Source organism: Zingiber officinale, chromosome 4B, assembly GCF_018446385.1.
Source record: "Zingiber officinale cultivar Zhangliang chromosome 4B, Zo_v1.1, whole genome shotgun sequence".
Classification (NCBI taxonomy): domain Eukaryota; kingdom Viridiplantae; phylum Streptophyta; class Magnoliopsida; order Zingiberales; family Zingiberaceae; genus Zingiber; species Zingiber officinale.
Window position 1 is genome coordinate 122111147 of NC_055993.1, and position 14049 is coordinate 122125195.

The 14049-nt window shown below is 34.7% G+C and overlaps 1 protein-coding gene across 2 annotated transcripts; it reads right to left on the bottom strand.

Moving 5' to 3' along the window:
- Positions 1-1803: 1803 nt before the first annotated feature.
- LOC121976333 (peptidyl-prolyl cis-trans isomerase CYP59-like) lies at positions 1804-12389 on the bottom strand. 2 transcript variants are annotated; one of them, XM_042528458.1, is made up of 15 exons: positions 12085-12389; positions 11859-11926; positions 11598-11702; positions 11011-11128; positions 7669-7719; positions 7488-7585; positions 6600-6699; positions 5790-5909; positions 5618-5695; positions 5377-5423; positions 5230-5285; positions 4611-4651; positions 3860-3968; positions 2469-2598; positions 1804-2376 (listed from the first exon to the last, which is right to left on the bottom strand). In XM_042528458.1, exons 2-15 carry the CDS (start codon positions 11915-11917, stop codon positions 1932-1934), a joined length of 1557 nt encoding a protein of 518 aa, XP_042384392.1. In that variant the 5' UTR covers positions 11918-11926; positions 12085-12389; the 3' UTR covers positions 1804-1931. The 2 variants fall into 2 exon arrangements, with proteins under 2 accessions (XP_042384392.1, XP_042384391.1); XM_042528457.1 differs by having other exon boundaries at positions 11820-11926.
- Between the last annotated feature and the right edge of the window lie 1660 nt (positions 12390-14049).

Here is a 14049-nt window from a genome sequence, read left to right on the forward strand (position 1 = left end):
TATTATTTTAAGAGTGATATATATACTCATATCCATTCTCATTCTATAATACTATGATTCTCATTTTTATTCTGATTCTTAGGAAAGAATCAAACGTCGCCTTAAGCATTTTTTATATATAAATATTTTATTTTAAAAAATTATTAAAAGCATATTTTTAAAATACTCTTATTTTAATATATAATAATAATAATAATTTATGTAATTATAGCAATATAAAATGTGTTGTTGATAGGATAAAATATTTTTTAAAATTTATCTCAGTGTAAGGCAGTTCTGGAGGGATACGACTTAACTTTTTATTCTAACATCCATTCCACCCATATTAAATCGGATTTATCCGGTGGATGAACTAAGGTGGCTCATCTTCAGAACTAGTTGGCCTAATATATAGATATCTGGAATTTAAAAAAAAAAAAAACATGTCATATATAACGTAAGTGTGTATAAACTGTGTTCCAAATTCATCTAGTAGTGAATAAGTTATATGTTAGATTTATCCGGTAGTCGAATCCTACGAATGAAAGTAGTCCTTTCGTTATAGGAACAACTATCTTCGCCATGATTAGTGGAGCGGTGCTTAGACATTTAATTATTAAAAAAAACATATGATATGCAGTAGCTTTTACAAATTACAACAATTATAATTGCACCTTTACGGGTAACTTACAAAGGATAAATAATTGATGATTGGTAAAAAAAATTTATAAAATTAGATTGATCATTCGAGTTTACAGGTAACTAAAAAGGATAAATAATATTTTGATGATCGGTGAACAATTTTTATAGAATTGGATTAATCATCCCAAATTTGATGTTTTTTGATTCATCATTTTTACAAACAGGATAAATAAGAGGATTAAAATTCAAAACCTAGTCGGGATGATTTTAAAAGTCAGTCTTGTACGTTGTATTTTGATTTACTTATAAGTGACAAAAAAAAAAAAAAAAAAAAAAACGAAGCATTCACCCCTAGCACCTCCGTCAGTCTATCTCAGATCAACACAAAGGAGGTAAAGTATGATGACTAAAAAGATAAGTGGATGGATGAGTCATACAGAATGCAGGGATTTATACTTTGTCAATTCTAAAATTTAACCCCTCAACCCCAAGTGATAAACTTCCATCCACTTTCATCTCAACTATCAACTATGTCGATAATGTACCTATAAGAAAAAAATAATTAACCAGGTTGGGTAACGTCGAGCATGCGGTGACCGACCGCTCCACGAAAGTTTTCCACTGGTTATCAGGATAAATCGGGAAGCGCTCATAATGGACAACCCAGGAGCCCAGCATCCTTTAGTTGTATGCCCCATTTGGAAGAAAAATTTCTACAAATTCATTATAATTGAGATTTGAATCGTAAATATCTGGATGATAATCTGAATATCCTACCACTGTACCATAGCTCCGGGGACTCGTACTGTACCTATAAGTCAACTAAGGAAAGGTGGTGGTTTATATCCAAAAAATTAATTGGACAAACAATTATAATTAGGGATGCTATAATTTTGAAGTGAATTTAATAAGTCAAAGTAATTTTAATTTAATTTAATAACAATATATATGTAATATTATTTGTAACAACTATAATTTTTTTAAAAAAAAATCAACGTCCTTTTAACATTATTTTTTACAAAATTATAAATTTTTAATCCATTTTATTATCCTCAATCTCCAATTCTATTCGGTTCTTTGAAAAATAGAATAGAAAAAAATGTCTTATAATAAACTAGCAATACTTATTGTATGAGAAGTTATAAAGAATAAAACAATTATCCTTATCAACAAAATCCACCATAATGATGAAAATACAATGGCATTTCTCAAATTAAGTATAATTAATTTTTCCTAATTGTATATTTAATCCAACAACCTCACTAACACAAACAAACCAAGAATCCCAACTCCATTACAAGAAACAATTTTCATCTCCTTTCCTCTCTGTAACTACGTTCCTTGTGATACTTGTCCTCCCTGTCCCTGGAACTCCTCTCCCGTCTATGGTCAGTTTCCTGGTCCCGACTTCTTCTCTTACGAAGGCGCTCATCCTCATTTCTCCTGTGACGATCTCTCTCATTCCTGTCTCCTGTGTCTTTTACATGGTGGCTATAGCTTCTCTTTTGATCATCGCTGTCCTGTGCATGTCTGCTACTTTCATGCCGTCTCCGGTGGCTTTCTTTGTAATGATCGTCGTATCTTTGGCTTTCTCTGGCTTTCTCATTTAGCTCACTACCACTTCTGATATAGTCCTTGTGCCTCTGCCTGTCAGAATTCCTGTCTCTTTCAGTAGAGTACTTTGGCTTCTTTGTCTTTCCTGATCGGTCTTCTCTTTGATCCTCCAGATTATCTTCGTCAAACAACATGTCATAGCTGCAGCAGCATAAAAAATCTACTAGTAAATCGGAAGAGGGGAAAGAGAACAAACAAAATGCATTGACAACAGAGAGAGGGGAGGTTGGTACCTCTCATGTTGATGTCCACCGCGCTGTGTACTATCATCTTTCAGGACATACTTGTTTCCTTTCTGTTTGTTCTCGGTGTCATTGTCACAGTTCTTTGCTAAGTGATCGAGAGCCCCACATTTGAAGCATCCTTCATAAAGGAACAAGCAAGAGATCGATTTCCGACACGACGGTTGAACAGGTTCAGCAATATAGATTTACAACAAAGTATTCTACATAAAGATTTAAGTACAGCAGCAGAATTTACTGAATAGATGCCCATCATCGATAAAGTGGTTTTACCTCTAGAAACATGATAAAGTTAGTTTAAGACGTGAAAAGTGGCATAGACCACTTTTTAGTTATAACATATAGCAAGGAGTCGATAAGCGGTGCTAAGGGATTTGCTTGTAGTTTGCACTATGATAGATAATAAACAGCAACCTCAATCGAGTATTGATTAAGGTCCAGCTAAGACTTAGAAATCAACCTTGACAATGGAATTGAATGTGATGAACAGAGATCTGTACTACATATTAAGATTTTTAGTTTTGTTAATTAAAAGAAAACCAGGCAATTAGTTGGAAAATGTTCCAATTCATTGAGAGTAACACAATGATTGAGCAGAAAGGACCTCCTTGTGGGAAAAAGATAAACAGAGGCACATCACTTACATTTGCTCTTGCATGGGAATATATATTGACGATGATGACAACCAAACCTTATCCCACTAGGTCAAGTCGGCTATATAAATCCTCTTACATCATTGAGCTCTCTGCCCTATAATATCATCTATATTTAAATAAATTTTATCATTGTTAATCAAATCCTCTTCGATTTTCTTCTTCCGCCTTTAATGTGTGTATTTGCCCATGTTTTACATTGTCCAACTGAAGTAAAAGGGTATATAAAAAAAATTGCTTAAGAACTTAAAATACAGAATAATCAGTAATCAATAAAGTTTGTTTTGAAGAGAAAAACAAGAGTCATATCGAATTGGAAAAACAAGTCATTTTGAATTGAAAAAATAACCTCCCAAAAGGCAAAAGATCTATGGAATATGCTTTGCTTGAAAAAATGTTGAGCCGCCCTTGACATTTATCAAAAAGAAAGTATGATCCTTGAGAAAGCATTAGGTGAATAGAGATTAATCCTCAAGCTTGTTACTCTCATCATTTAGTATGAGGTACTTTGTTGATGTCTTATCTATTGTTCCTATCTTAGAATGAAACCCTTTTATGCTGATTTTTCATGTGGCATAAATACATAATTTATGCACAATTGCAATTTCTAAATTAATTACTAATCATAGTACGAGTTAAACCATATATTCATGACATAATCAGTTGTGGACAAATAAAAAAGAAGAGATGGTATAACAAATATAGCAAATGGGTCTATGTTGCACATACCTTTATCGGAATTGCCTCTTTTTCCATGCCTATACTGGTTCCATAGTCTAGAAACACTTTGGCTGAAATCCACGTGTATCCTCCGGTCGTCAATTAGAGTGTTGTCCATCTGTTATTATGCACACACAATTTTATCTGTGAGCAAACCAATGAAGATGAGAATCAAGTTTGTATAAAGCTTGGCACATTTAGTGTCGCCACAGTGTCAAAAAGACATGGGTATCGAACTTAAGAATGATGGAGATTCAAATATCTAGATATATCATAAACAAACAATTTTTTAAAAGACTATTAAAAGAGATTGAAGAAGCATGTTTATGTCAAATTATTTCAAATTAAAATCCTTCTTTAGATCTAAAACTTTGCTTCAATGCTAACAATTGGACGCATCTTAAAGACAGTATCTCAACATTAGCCTTTGATTGTTCAATTAAGATAGACAAACCCCTCCTTGGTTACTTCTAAATTGAGACAACCAAAATAGAATGGTAGTTAATATAAACATACACAGGTTCCAATATTGTATATAAATTCATTAGATAGGTAAATGTAGCCCACATGCTTAAAACGTGCTTATGGACAAATTCAGAGCAGGTCGATAGTCTAAGCAGTATTAGGTGAAAATACATTCTATAGATCCCTGTTTCCTTCTCAAAAAGAATATGAAAAAATAAAGCGAACCACTTGGCATTACAACAGTTGGATGTCAACTAGAATTTTTAATTAAAAGTAATGTAAGTGCATGACTTACCTTGAAATACGCTCGTTCACATGCATCATTCGACTCAAACTCTGGGAAATAGTTAAAAGGGAAACATGTAATTAAGCATGAGCAACAACAAGCAGCAAGTGTATAATGTACATGGCGAGTAGGCAAAACACTTGGAAAATATTCAGTGAACTTTTCCTTTTTCTGCTTTGATATAATAGAAAATTCATAATCTAAAATATCCAGCCATTGCTTAATTAGCAAACAGAGATTTTTTACCGTTGGTTCTAATAAAATGATCATACCTCACTAGCTTCTTGGATGTTTATGTTAAAACTTGTTCTTGAGGAATATGATAAATTGTAACAGAATCTAGTCTGCTAATGCTGGTAATGATTAAGCAAGGGGACAGAAGTAAGCACAGCCAACAAAATCATTTCATGAGAATCTCATACGGATTGCAGAAAGTCCTTTCAAGAAAGCATTTCAAGGTGTAGACAAACTATTTTCTAAGAGGAGAAATCGCCGACAGCCTTCATGCTACAACTCAGCCTTGTGTACTATATGCAAACCAAATTCTATTGCAATATAACGTCATTCTGCTTAAAAATAGGAAATAAAACGATGCACAAATTATAGTAGTCCAGTTTAAGAAACTTACCTATGAAAGCATAGCATAAACTGTCTCCAGTCTTGTAGTCGCGTATTATGTCAGCCCTATATATGTGAGTTTTTTTTTATCTCAGTTCAGGATGATAAATAACAAGGACAGTGGCAACATCAAGTTCAGTTAGAAATTAGCACTTACGATGTAACAGTTCCAAAGCGTGAAAATATTGTATGCAAGTCCTCATCCTGCAGTCAAATCATTTGAAAACAATATCATATAAAAACCACAAAAAAAAATAAAAGAAAGCCTGCATTGTGAATAGACCTTATCATACATAAGTGATGCAGAAGCTAAACCCTTAAAAAAACAATTCACAAATAAAAAAAAATACCCGATGCGCTCATTGACGGTAATAGTAGTTCAGTAAAGGATTATTTACTTGAGTAACTGGATTCAGTTTACAAACAAATAGCACATTCTCTGGTGGTTTAACATCAGCATCAGGAATGTCTCCTATCTGGCACATAAAGAAACTCCAATTGTAAAAATTGAAAAACTAAATCAGATTAACAAAAAAATAGAACATCAGAATTCTGACAAGAATTTCTTACACTTTCAAGAATAGCCGCATTTGTATGGGCCTCTTTACTACGAAGTCTCTCCTCAATCTCTTCTGGGCCTAATGTATCGTCCAAGGGAACCCAGTCATCTTCTAATCGCTCTTCTACAATCTGTACGTACCCATAATGAAAAAAAGGCTGAGACATGAATAAAATGACACAAGAAACTCTAACCAGTATCAATGTGCAGAAAACCTTCAAGATGCCAAAATAAGTTAAATTACTAGTCGTATTTTTCTAATATATACCCCCCCAAAAGTTTCAATTCCACAAATCGATTGAGTATTCAAGGGAAAAAAAATCATGTAAAGCATATTAGAAAAGATAACTAAGTCTCAACGAAAGAAATAAACAGTTTAATAGAGCAAAGAGTAAAATTGAAGTATAAAAAGTACCAAAGTGAAATATATAGCTCATAACAAGGCATCTGCGAATATTAGGTCCTGATTCTGAGATATGGAGGTCAGTGTAAAATTTGAACATGACTCAAACCTTAATCACACAAATTATAAGATACACCTTTACCACTGTCCTGAAAAGGCTCCTAACTATGATAACAAAGAACACTATGCGCAAGAACGGCATGAAAGATGAAAAAGAAGACAAACAATCATTTCAAAGACATCTGTGTAAAATTCAAGCTTTTGAGCAATCTCAAAGATGCATTTTTACAATACAAATAAAAGACAAATTCAGACAAGGAAAAAAAATGTACAAATAAAAAAGAGTTCCCCATCACATGATCACACGCACAAAAAGGGAACACGGTACACAAAGTGGTAGGAAAGGTCAATAACTTACCTCATCATCTAGTTTACCCTCTGGGGATTTCTCAGGGATAAACTCAGATAGTTGAGGTGGGTCATCAAAAGGATCGTCCAGAATGTAGGTATGCTTGATTCTGCCAAAGCAAAATCACAAATCATTATGAAGAAGGAAATATCAGGCAGTCTCATAAATCTTCAAACATGCTGGAACTGAAAATGAATTGTCAAAGAGTGTAACTCTTCAAATTTGTGTACTTATATTGTTTTTAGCTTTACCAAGATTATCAAGAGGTGGATCGAAACCCTTTTCAAGTAATTCAAAGAACCTGAGAAACAACAGTTTAATCTTGTCGCAAAATCTGATTAATTCATTTAAGTTGGTCCTCACATGGATCAGCATCAAATTATTAGTCTAAAACAACCAAGGAAATAAATACTAGTGGTATAATTAATCCATTACAAAGGTCTGATACATCATCAAAACTTGTGAGAAATATTCATGCAGACCACATATCACTGTCGTATAACAGCTAACAGCACCTAACAGCTAACAGCACCCCTTAAATCAATTGCAATGGAATCAGAAGTACATAACCTGGGAGTCTATTGTGGCACTGCAAGCAAAGCATAATGAGCATGTCAAGCATTTCCTAGCTCAACTTTGTTAGTTCCTTTCCAAACATCTGGAAACATGGAACTAGTAAAGGAGTATGCTGGAAATGACAACAATTCTTAACAATAAGAATAGAAGATGCAACCTACAACAATGAAGTTACACTTTCATTCATTTCAAATTTTCTAGGTTATTAATATTTTTCTTTTTTTGCTGTTGACAGAAAAAACAAGAGGGGGTAAAATGATGATGAAGCTCCACTGTACTTAGTTCACACAATTTTTTTACAAAGAAAGAGAGGGCACAAACCTTATATCTTTATAGGGCCTTTTGTTAGAATCCACATAAGCTTCATTTATCTTAGCCAGAGTGTCCAATCCTTCCTTTTCTTCAACAACACCAAATACCTGCATCAAGAATTAAGAAAGTTTAGATTTCCAGAGGGTGGGAAATTTGGCAATGCACAAAAGGATTAATGATGTGTACTCACAGTGTGTTTCCCATCGAGATAGTCAATGTCATCTCGTAATGTGAAGTAGAACTGCATGGATGATACTAGCATAAGATTAAAAATTATAAATGAAGTACAATAAAAACTTCAAAAACTCCGCCCATGATGAATCAGTCATAGCCGGTCCCAAGCCCAGATAAAGGAGGGGGTTGCGTTAAGTTACCGGCCAGCGTTAAAACTATGACAAATGTTCAATGAATTGACCCATTAAACTATTGTGTTAATGCTAGGTTGTTCACTGAAAGGAACGCGTTGCAGGATCCGACTGTAACGTCTCGGTAAAGATTGCTACATCTCCAGAACTTAGGTGTAGTGCTAAATATGCAAGAGTTTGCATTGCAAGGTCCGACTGTAACGTATCGGTAAGGACCGCTACATTTCCATGAGAATTTGAGTGTAATGTTAAATATGCAAGAGTTCTCACACCATAGGTTGGATAAGAACAAATATGATAGGAAAACTAATAATCTAAAATTTGAAATATGAAACATAAGAACCTCGTAAATTAATGGAGGTAGTAAATACGATGATTAGGAGAAGAATTACGATTTTATGTGTACAAGAAACATGATATAGAATTCAAGTTTTAAGTTATGGTACACGGGAAAAAGTAAAATAAGAAATGGAATAAGTATTGTTGTAGATAGTTTGTTAAAGGATGAAGTTGTTGTAGTTAGAAAAGGGGATCGATTATAGCCTTTAAAATAATAGTGGCAAAAGAAACTATAAACATAATTAGCGTATATGCACCGCAAGTAGGATTAGATGAAGTTATCAAATCAAGGTTTTAAGACGACTTAGATAAAATATTACAAAATATTCTGCAAAATGAAATGATACGTTCAAAAGAAAATAGATAGTAGTGCTGGATATACGCCTCGAACATAATATCAATAGAAAGAAAATAGATACGACTCTTAGAATTAAATGGTGGAAATTAAATGATGGGAAGCAAAATATATTTAAGAAGAAGGTAGGAGTACAAGTATTAGGTAAAATATATGGTGACTTTAATACAACATAAGATAAAATAATATCAAAGTTTAAAATAATAACAAAGAGTGTACTCGGTGATTCAAAGGGACATGCACCACTAAATAAAGAATCTTTATGGTGAAATGAGAATACCTGGGGTTAGCATCCAGGCCATGCGCTTTCAGTTGTGTACCTGCATTTACCTCCCTCCATATCCGTGGAACCAGCTCTAGGGGGTCGCTGATGTGGCAATTTTCTCTTTGGTGGTGGAATGAGAAAGTACAAGAGAAAATAAAGGAAAAACAAATCACTTATAAAAAATTATATATTTGTAAGAATAAGAAAAAAATTTAAAAATATACAATAGCCAAGAAAGAAACCAAGAAAGTAGTGAATGAAGCAAAGAATGAAACTTTTGAATGATTATATCAAAAATTGAATACAAAAGAAGAGGAAAGAGACATTTATAGAATAACTAAAGTGAGAGAAAGGAAAACAAGAGGTCTTATCCAAATAAAATGTATTAAAGATGAATGTAATAGAGTACTAGTAAACGATAGAAAAATAAAAGAGCGGTGGAAGAGATATTTTCATCAACTTTTTAATGAAGATTTAGGTGACTAACTTGACTTAGATAATTTAAGTAGGTCAAATGAGTATAGAAATTTAAATTATCGTAGAATTCAAACTTAAGAAGTAGAACAAGCTTTAAATGGGGGAAAAATCGTTAGACCAGACGATATTCCGATAGAGGTATGGAAGTGCATAGGGAAACAAGTTACTAATGACTTACAAAATTATATAACATGATATTGAAAATGAAAAAAAAAATGTATGATCAATAGAGGGTAAGTGCTCTAGTTCCCTTATATAAGAATAAGGGAGACGTACAAAATTGTGCAAACTATATAAGTTAAACTAATGAGTCATACCATAAAATTTTGGAAAAAAAATAATAGAAAAAAAAATTAAGGAAGGAAACCATAGTAACCGAAAATCAATTTGAATTCATGTCTAGAAGGTCGACAATAGAAGTTATACATCTTCTTAGACAACTAATTGAAATATATCGGGAGCAAAAAAAAGATCTACACATAGTATTCATTGACTTAGAAAAAACTTATGATAGAGTCCCAGAGAAATTATATAGAGAATTCTAGAAAAGAGAGGTGTTAGCGTGATATATATTGAACTAATTAAGGATATGTACGAGGATGTAACGACTAGAGTAAAGTTTTCAGGCGGAGTAACTAAAGCATTTCCAATAAAGATAGAGTTACATCAAGGATCAGCTCTAAGTCTCTATCCTTTTACACTAATTTTGGACAAACTCACTACACACATTCAAGACACAGTACTGCATGTTGTTTGCAGATGATACTATTTTAGTAGATAAAACACGTGAAGGAGTAAATGCTAAATTAGAATCTTGGCGAAAAATACTAGAAGGGAAAGATTTTAGGCTTAGTAGAATAAAGAAAAAATATATGGAATTTAAGTTTAGCAATATTAGACGTAATGAGACAATTATTAAGATAGGAGATGATGAATTGACCGAAACTGAGAGTTTTAAATATTTAGGATCATTTTTGCAAAACGATAGAGAGATTGAGACAGATGTCTTACCTAGAATACAAACAGAATGGTTAAAATGGAGAAGAGTGGCAAGTGTTTTATATGATCGTAAAGTACCTCTTAAACTTAAAAGAAAGTTCTATAAAACCGCAGTTTGACCTGCTATGTTATATAAAACTGAATGTTGGGCGATGACTCAAGCACATTAGCAGAAGATGAGAGTTGCAAAGATGAGGATGTTAAGGTGGATGTGTAGACATAAGTGGATGGACAGAATAAGAAATGAGATTATTAGAGAGAAAATCGGAGTTACATCTATTGAAGGAAAACTCTAAGAGACACGTTTAAGATGGTACGGGCATGTACTTAAATAACCAACAAATGTTCCAGTTAGGCAATGTGAAACTATGACAAACACACATATCAAACAAGAAAGAGAGAGACCAAAAAAGAATTGGTTAGCCAAAATAAAATAAGATAAAATTTATTTAAGTATAGATGGTGATATAGTAGGAGATAGAGTTTAATGGCATAAAATGATCCATATAGCCGACCCCACCTAGTGGGATAAGGCTTGGTTGTTATTGTACGATAAAAACTTCATAGAACAATACTTCAAGGTGATTAAGGAAACAAAAGTTGCCGATAGGCAAAAATTCTAGCAAAAGAGGCATCCCAAAATTAGAGCATAAATTTAGTAAAAAGTAGTTTGCTGGAGACTAATCGACAAACTGGATAGAATGTTTATGGAAAAAAAAACAAAACAAAAACCTGGGAAGCATTAAGATTCTCTCCTGCACTAGCCATGGCTAGAGTACCAGTCCGAGAATGCTTCAGCTCAGGATGTATTTCATCATCAAAAAATCGTGCCTGGTCACCATATAGAAACCTGAAAATAGGGCATATTGATAAGAGGCATTACCAACTAGACATGTAGTTCTATAACAATATATGGCAGAAATAATCTGGCAATATATGGGAAAAGGGTAGAACATAGATCTATAGGAATTTGAACAAATTCTAGTTGCATTTAATCAAGATAAATTCAGATGTAACATGATAAACAAAAATTAAATAAAATTATTGTCCCTAGTTGATACCTCCTGCCCACTGAAAAACTTTACATTGTGAAATAATGAACCTCCCACCAATAAAGATAATAATAGAAGGAAAAAAAAAACAATGTTTTAGTTTTATATTTCAAAAAATCATTAGTGTAGATAAGAAATAATTCCTTGGCAAATTTCATAAGCAGACTATACATGTATCTGAATAATCTGCTGAAATGTCTGAATTGCAGCATTTTATCGTATAAAGTATCATTGCAGAAAAATAACAAGCTGGGAAAAAACACTAACTTGTACACCGAATCACCTCCAGTGCCAGTTCCAGTCCTGTCTCCACTTTGTGCCAAGAAATCCTTTTCCACCTTATGGAACAGGCATCCATTGTAATATTTCATCCTGCACAAATAAAGAATCAAAAATCAAAAAATATAACATAACACTTTAGATACACTTGCTTCTTCTCGCATTACAAAATGATATCGAGGCTCATGATAAGAGTGTCAGAATGCATACTTGCAAAGTTTGAGAAAGTTTTTGGAAGTCAGAGGACACCTATCAGAGTGGAGATCCACCACAATGTCCCCAACGCTCGTCACAATCAAGACCGACATGATGAGTAACTGCACAGAGAACATTTCTTAAACAGCTTAGATTAAACACCCACCACCCTCCAAATTCGACTGCTAAGAACCCCAATTGACTAGAGACAAGCATTAGAAGAAATAACACAATCCACGACGCCCAACTGTTATGGAGATTGCGAGGGGTAAGACTCTACCTAGGTCAACGAAGACGCTTCCAAACACACCACTACCGATTGCTCCAGGAATGAGTCTGCTATAGATGGAAGGACTGAGCTGTTGCAAGGCTGCGGCGCAGCTTTCCTCCGCGATTGTATGGCCGACAGAAGGGCTGCTACTCCGCGCGGCGAGGAAGGAAGCAAGAGGATGCTCTCTCGCGTGCTCAGTGGCAGGAGGGGAACACCGCCGCGACAAGGCTGCTCCGCCGATGGCACGCGAGGAGCACCAACCGATAGAACCGAAGGGAAAGACAAAGGGAACGAGCTTCGATTTGAAATCCTGTGTGACCTAGAACGGAAGCTCGTTTACTATGGAGGATGGAAGCACGTGGAGGTGAAGAAAAGAAAAAAAATTAATAAGGCATCTACTAGAACTGTCAATTTGGATTGGGTCTATGGGATTAGCCCATCCTGCTAAATAATTTAAATAAATTGGATTGAAATTTTATCAACTCAAATTCGTTGCGGGCCGACCCGCCTAGGCCCACGACCCGTGTGGGTCGGCCCACGACTGGCTTGAGTTGGTCCGTGAGTTGAGAAACTATGGAACTATCAGATTTTATGTGTTGGGAACCTTTGTTGATATCTAATCCCTGAAGCCTTCCAAGAGGATCTTGCTATAGTTCGTTGGGATGGTCTTTGAGTTGTTGGAGCATTTGTTGATTTGCAGCACCAGGCTATGGTTGGCCACAAAGACAGTTTTAACTGGATAACTTGGAGATGGATTGACTGTTGTTGGGAAAGCATGAAGAATGATGGATTGAAAAGATACATTATATAGTCCAATGTTGAATGCTTTGTTGGATTTTAAAATTTCACATGTTGCAGCCTTTAGTCTTTGAACGCTTTGTTTTAATGCCTCATTCAGTGTTAGAAGGACATGAACAAAACAGGCAAATGTGTTGAATGTATAAATTATAAAAAAAAAAAAAAAAACTTGAAGATCCATCTTTGGAAAAATCTCCTATGTCATATCCACTTCAACTCATAAAAATAAAAACATCCATGTTTTTTTGAGAAATAGTAGCTCTAATCATAAGGTTGAGGGTCTCAAATCTCGTTTCATTTCCCATGATAAAACAATAAAATATAATAAAATATGATAAGAAAAATAAACTACAAACATAATACTTTTCATCAAATATGTGAATTCGTATGTATCCATTTACATTTAAAATATCTATTTCTGAATATATTTAATTAATAAAATATTTTTGAAATAAAACGTTGAAGATATGAAAATTTTTTAAAATTTTTTTAAAAAAAATTATGGCCTCGCAGGTTAGCCCGTCTAATCCACAACCCGCCTTCGATTGGGTTGGGTTGAAAATTTCCTAACCAGCCAAGTTGACGGGTTGGCCTGTCCTGCCCCGCCAAATGGTTGGCCCACCACGGTTCGATGGTTTTGGGGGTCGATGTTGGGCGTTACAGAAGACGAAAGGGTTCGTTTCTTTCATTACTGCAAACGGCCATTTGCTGCAAACGCCAAGGAGACGAAGGGGAGTCCTTTCCCCTTCGTCTTCCTCAACCTTCTTATTTAAGGTGCGCCCAAGCCATGAGAAGAGGGACGGTGCAGAAGGTTTCAAAGGTGATCAGAGAGGGCATAAGTGTGAGGCGATGGTGATTTGGTCGAGCAGAGGAGAACATCCAAAGGCTGGGATTTGGCACGTGAACCTTGAAGCGCTTTCCAGTTGCCCCGTGATCGTGCTTCCGACAGCGGCAGCCTCTTCGTTGACCGGCGGTTCTTCAGCGATTTCTTCGGGAGATCCATGTGAGTGGTTACCGCTTTATTTTATTTTTGTTTCATGCTCTCAAAACTACCAACAATCATATCAGAGCATAGTTTTGAATGCATGAAAATCGACGCGGAAATCACTCTCGCGTTTTTTCTTCTTCTGTCACGAAGAAGAAGATGAACAATGAACACTGTTCATCAATTGAATC